This window comes from Phascolarctos cinereus, unplaced genomic scaffold (genome assembly GCF_003287225.1).
Source record: "Phascolarctos cinereus isolate Bilbo 61053 unplaced genomic scaffold, phaCin_HiC Scaffold_2;HRSCAF=192, whole genome shotgun sequence".
Classification (NCBI taxonomy): domain Eukaryota; kingdom Metazoa; phylum Chordata; class Mammalia; order Diprotodontia; family Phascolarctidae; genus Phascolarctos; species Phascolarctos cinereus.
Window position 1 is genome coordinate 22955840 of NW_027555625.1, and position 6000 is coordinate 22961839.

Here is a 6000-nt window from a genome sequence, read left to right on the forward strand (position 1 = left end):
CTCTAGGAGCTGAGGAAGCCAGCAAAGGTTTCATGAACATCTTCAGCTAAGGCTTGAGACTCTCATCCCCAGAAGTACAAGAAGCCCAGGTAGCAAGGCAGTACATTCTGGGCTAGTGCCAAGGCCCCGAAGTGAGAGATGGAGGGGTGTGTGTGTGTGTGTGTGTGTGTGTGTGTGTGTGTGTGTGTGGACAGGGAGTAAAATAGAAGAAGACCAGAAAGGTAGGAGGGGACTGCCAGGTGGTCAAGGCTCTGGATCGCTCCTCTTCTGTAGGTTTTCTCCAAGATCTTCAGCCACGAAGCCTTGGAGACTTATCTCCCCAAAATCCAGCTGGTGATCCAAGACACTCTGAGGGCCTGGAGCAGCAACCCTGATGCGATCAATGTCTACCAGGAGGCCCAGAAACTCACCTTCCGCATGGCCATCCGTGTCCTCCTGGGCTTCAGTATCCCCGAGGAGGACCTCACTCACCTCTTCGAGGTCTACCAGCAATTTGTAGAGAATGTCTTCTCCCTGCCTGTCGACCTGCCCTTCAGTGGCTACCGTCGGGTGAGTCCAGCACCTTGGTCCTGAGCACATTCTCAGGGCAAGGGCGCCATACTGGGCATTGAAGCCAGGGGGGAAGGTTGGAGTAAGCAAGGGCCCCTAGTCTGAGGGCAAGGCCCCCTCCTCACAGAGGGGTCTTATGTTCTGAGGTAGCTACAGGGGCATACCTATCCAGGACATGCAGAGGGCAGAGAAGAAGCCTGAAATAATGGAGTGGGTTGGGGTTGGAAGTTGAGGGTCTTCTGGGCATTTCTGAGTGAGATAAATCAGAATCCTGTGGGGAAGATGTGTGCCCAGATCCTTTCAAGAAAGATCTCCTTCTGGGAAAGCTGGACATGAGAGTCCTCGTAGGCTGAGGCTGGGGCATAGATAGGCTGGACTCTTCTCTAGCCCTGAGACTGTGTCCGCCGGCATCACTGCCCTTGTGCCCTTGCTACCTTCCCGTAACCTTGTCTCGGGGACAACGGGGGAGCTTGGGCTCCCTTCTCATTCCCTCAGTGGTGCCCGCATTCCTGAAGGCTTCCCTTCCCTTGTAGGGCATCCAAGCCCGGCAAACCCTGCAGAAAGGGCTGGAGAAGGCGATTCGTGAGAAACTGCAGAGCACACAGGGCAAGGATTACTCGGATGCCCTGGACATCCTCATCGAGAGCAGCAAAGAGCATGGCAAGGACATGACTATGCAAGAGCTGAAGGTGGGCAGAGCCCTGCCCAGGGTCTGGGAGGGGTCTCAGAGGCAGTTGATCCCAGCTCTCTCATCTGACAGCAGGGGAAACTGAGGCTCAGCAAGCAGAAGGGACTTGCCCTTTGATGTACTAGGATCACATCATGTCAGAGGGAGGCAGATGAGGAAACTGAGGCACAGAGGCTTCAATTTCAAAGTGGCTTCCCAGGATCAAGTAGCTAGGAAGTATTTGAGGCAGGATTTGAACTCAGGTCTTATAGAGGAGGAAGCTCTGGGAGTTCAAGTGAGTTGGTGGCACCAGGTGGGAAGAGAACAGTTGGGATAAGAGACTTCTAGGTGCAAGGGTCAGCTGCTCCTTCCCCAAAGGTGCCTCAGGGATAGCTGAGGGGCCTTCCGTCAGCTCTGGGGCCAGAAGAGGGGATTCTGGGTAGTGCCCGCTCAGTGGATCCTTGTGCTGACCATGCCCTCCGTGCCCACTGCAGGATGGGACCCTGGAGCTGATCTTTGCGGCCTATGCCACCACGGCCAGCGCTAGCACCTCCCTGATCATGCAGCTGCTGAAGCACCCCAACGTGCTAGAAAAACTGAGGGAGGAGCTACGAGTTAACGGCATCCTGCATAATGGCTGTGTGTGCGAGGGTGCCCTGAGGCTGGACACCCTCATCGGCCTGCGCTACCTGGACTGCGTCATCAAGGAGGTCATGCGCCTCTTCACGCCCATCTCTGGTGGCTATCGCACTGTGCTGCAGACTTTCGAGCTAGACGTGAGTGTGGGCTGTCAGGGGAGAGGGAGCCCCTGGCCTGATGGGGGCAGATAGTCCATCTCCAGTCTCCTGGAAAGAGTATGCTCTGGCCTTTGGACTCAAGGCTGCTGGATTTGAATCCCTGCTCTGTCATTTACGAGTTGTGTGACCTTGGGCAAATGACTTACCCTCTCTGGGCCTCAGTTTCTTTCTCTGTAAAGTGAGGAGATTGCGCTAGCAACGTTTGGGGTCCATTTGAGCCGTAGGATCCCACGCCCTGGTCATCACCCAGCTTTTAAGGCTCCTCTGATTACTTCCCTCCCAGATCCATTCTCAATGGCCTTCTCCCGTTTGTTCTAATCCTTCCGCAGGGCTTTCAGATCCCCAAAGGGTGGAGCGTGATGTACAGTATCCGGGACACACACGACACCGCGCCGGTCTTCAAGGACGTCGATGTATTCGACCCTGACCGCTTCAGCCAGGCTCGGAGTGAAGACAAAGATGGCCGCTTCCACTACCTCCCCTTTGGCGGCGGCGTCCGGACGTGCCTGGGCAAACATCTGGCCAAGCTCTTCCTGAAGGTGCTGGCGGTAGAGCTGGCCAGCACCAGTCGATTCGAGCTGGCCAGCCGGACATTCCCGCGGATCTCCCTGGTCCCCGTCCTCCACCCTGTGGATGGCCTCAGCGTGAAGTTCTTCGGACTGGACTCCAACCAGAACAAGATCCTCACCGAGACCGAGGCCATGCTGGGGGCCACCGTCTAATGGGGCTCCCTAGTGATGTCCTCCCCCTCCCCCTCTGCCTTCCCATAGCTTGGGTGGGGAGGGGAGCCGGTAAAGTAATGGGGGGGGGGTAACAAGGAAACCTGTGTCAGTGTAGGGGGGGACCCTGGAAGCAAAGAGAAAAGGCTGAGGGGGGAGGAGAGAGGATCGCTAGCTTTTCTCTCCTTTCCCTTGGTGGCCCACACCCTGTGGCCGATGCCAAAAGGGTCATCCCCACCATAAGGGGCTGGGAAGAGGGTCCGTCCCTTCCTTTTGGAGCAAGGGGTTGATTTTCCTTCTCTGACTCCCCTCTACTTTCCCTAGTCTCCCCCAGCCCAGCCCCTCCTTCCTCCCTGCATGGGGTGGAATCGCTTGGTGCTGCAGCAGCACCGAGTAGACCGTGATCTGCTGGTGACCCGCATGCCCCTTACAGTGTTAAACGTGTGGTGTTAACAGTGTTTTTTTGATGTTGTTGTTCCACATTGTTCCCTGCCCTCCTCCCTTCCCCCCAATGCCGCATTTTGTTTCTGTTCTCCTTTGGGTTGGGGTGAGGAGGGGTCTAAAGTGCAGGGAAGGGAGCTACCCACTTAGCTTATTTCCCATCCCCCAACAAGACCTGCTCTACCCCCACCTCTTACCACTGCTCAGACCAGGCCTTGAGCCCCTCAGAACCTCCCCAGGCTTGGGGGTTACCCTGCAGCAAGGCATTCTGGGTGACAGCCCTGGGAGGTGGTGAGCCAAAGTGGCTGTGAGTTCCATTAGGGCCCCTCACTGCCAGTTTGGACGTTTGAAATCACCTGTTGCTGCTACTCTTCCCCTCTCTTCCCCCCTCCTCCACCTACCCCCGCCCCCAGCATTGGCCCTGGATGCCCAGGGTGAGCACACTCAGCTTCACTCTCCCCACCTATCAGCCTTGAGCCAGACTCCCCTCCCCACGCCCAACCCCTGCCACTGAGAGCACTTGCGCTAATAAGCCCCTCCCCATGCCATGCCCTTATATTTATTAATGAGTCCCAGGGATGCCTAGAATTTGCAGGACTGGAGAGGTCGTCTGTCTCCTCCACTGCCCCTGCCTCCCAACCATAGCCCTATTCTTAATGATCTCCTGAGAGAGAGGAGGAGGAAATCATGATCTGCCCCAAGCCCTGGCCCCCTGATCCACTATCTGACACCCTTCCCTAGGTCAGAGCATTCTTCTGATGGTCTAACCATAGGCCTTCTTGCTGCAGGTGGAGTATGCATCCTGCATAGTCAGGCAAGTGACCTGTCACCACGAGCCCTTCTTACAGAAATGCCAACCCTCTGGGGATTCAAAGGCCGCTTTGACCTCGTGCCCTGACCTAAGTCCCCCTTTCTCCCCCTCTCTCTCTGGGTGGGTGAATTCAGAGCAGAGGGGACGGGGATAGGGCCGCTTCTTTGAGAGGGAGCTGACCCTCTATCCCTACCCTGTCTCTTCTTCCACCAGGTTCCCCAGACCCTTCCCTTGTCCATATTTCCTTCATGCCATTGGCCCATTAGCCTCTGCTCCAGGAGGGGAAGACAAAGCGGAAGGAGGAGAAATACTCAAGCCCCCTTTTCTTTGAATCTGACTTGAAGCCTCCCTGCTAGAGTCTCCCTACTGACTAAGGACAGAAATGGAAGGGAGCTCTGAGAAACAGTTACTAAATGAGGGTTCCGGGTACCCCGCAGATGGTGTGCCTGGTACCAAGGTCCCTCTCACCTGTGGGTGAGGTTTGTCTGCTAGGAAGTCAGGGCGGGGAAGAAGGGGTGGCCAGGACAAAGCGGGATGTTGTTCACTGGGCTTCCTCTCCCATTCCCAACCCCTACCTTGTTCGGCTCTTTTCCACCCCATCCCATTCTTCTGCAGCTCCATAAACCATGGGTTCAAAGTCTAAGAACCCTAGTGCAGGGTCACCTTGAAGAATGGCATTCTGGGTAACATGATGCAAACCAGCCAGGACTTGGGGGTGCACCTCTATCTTTCAGGAGACTGGAGAAGAAAGGGGTGGAGGATTCTTCAAGGAGCTTGGTGGGCAGAGGGTTAAGTGGGTGGCTGGGCAGGAACCAGGGACCCAGTACAAATGCAGAGAGAAGCCAGGAAGGAAAGAGAAGGAAGAGTGGACCCAAGGCACTTGGCTTGATGGGCTGGTTTCAGTTTTAGGCCAGAAGCATCCATCTGTCTGCAGCTTGGTTGTATGCCCAGATCCATGTGTACACACATGTATCTCTGCATGTGCGTGTGTCTTTTAGCACTAGATTTAGATGGGGGCATCCTAACAAATACAGCCCCTCCGCCCTCACACACAAAGCCACCCCTGCAGTGGGTTTGCAGAATAAAGCACTTTTGATGTCGGGGCCCTGGTGGTGGCGCGCCCCCCCCCCCGCACCATCCCAACCCTGCCCAATTTGCTATAATATTATTTTATACACAAAAAAACCAATGTTTTTGGTTGCAGAAATGTTATAATTTGTTTTTTTGTCTGTCTTTATAAACTATTATAAGTACTATTTTTGTTATAATTCAAAATAGATATTTAGTATAAAGGGTTTTTTTTTGCTGTTAAATATTTGTTATTTAGTAAAATATGACCCCCTACCCCCATTATTGTAAACGTGGTTCAAAAATATTAATATGTTTTTATCGCGATTGTTTTTGTTGGTTTTTTTTTAATATTGAGCAAAGAGCGCACTTGTGTTTGGTTTTTGTGGTTTTTTTTGGTCATTGTTAATGGAGCTGGTGCTGTGTGTGTGAGTGTGTTCTCTGTTGTGTGGTTTTTAATATGTATATAATATTTCGTGTGGCATATTAAAAATGAATGTTGTGCGATTTGTGATCTCAAACATAATCCATGTGGCTATTTTACAGACTTCCATAATAAAAAGAGGGGATTCTGCCTGGCCTTCCTTCATTTTTTTGGACTTTGGCTTTTCTTTCCAGAGCCCCATGGGAGTGGGGTGAACGCAACATCCCTTTGCCATCCTTTCACCTGCCTGTGGGCGGTACCACCCCATAACCAGAGCTAGAACCAGGGTGAAGTCACCAGGACTTTGTCCCAGGACACCCTAATTTAGGGGGCACTGACAGCTATGAGATTCTTCAGATTCTAGAGACAAATGAGCTAAGTACCTAGTTAGCAACACTGCTTAATGAAAATAAGCCCAGAACAGGATTTCCCTGGTAGACTCATCTTCGGTGAGCCCCTTCCCCTCTCTGGCCATCCCCCCTCCTCTCCAGCATGGCCCCTGGAGGTCCTGGGACCTCTCTTCT

The 6000-nt window shown here is 53.5% G+C and overlaps 1 protein-coding gene across 1 annotated transcript in view; it reads left to right on the forward strand.

Annotated features, from left to right (window-relative positions):
* The window catches only part of CYP26B1 (cytochrome P450 family 26 subfamily B member 1), a 28359-nt gene extending 22718 nt beyond the window's left edge, over positions 1-5641 (forward strand). The window contains exons 3-6 of the mRNA XM_021001163.2: positions 274-549; positions 1083-1238; positions 1711-1992; positions 2343-5641. Of these exons, the coding sequence (XP_020856822.1) occupies positions 274-549; positions 1083-1238; positions 1711-1992; positions 2343-2735 (1107 nt within the window). The 3' untranslated portion in view covers positions 2736-5641. The remainder of the gene's footprint in view (positions 1-273; positions 550-1082; positions 1239-1710; positions 1993-2342) is intronic.
* Positions 5642-6000: the final 359 nt, after the last annotated feature.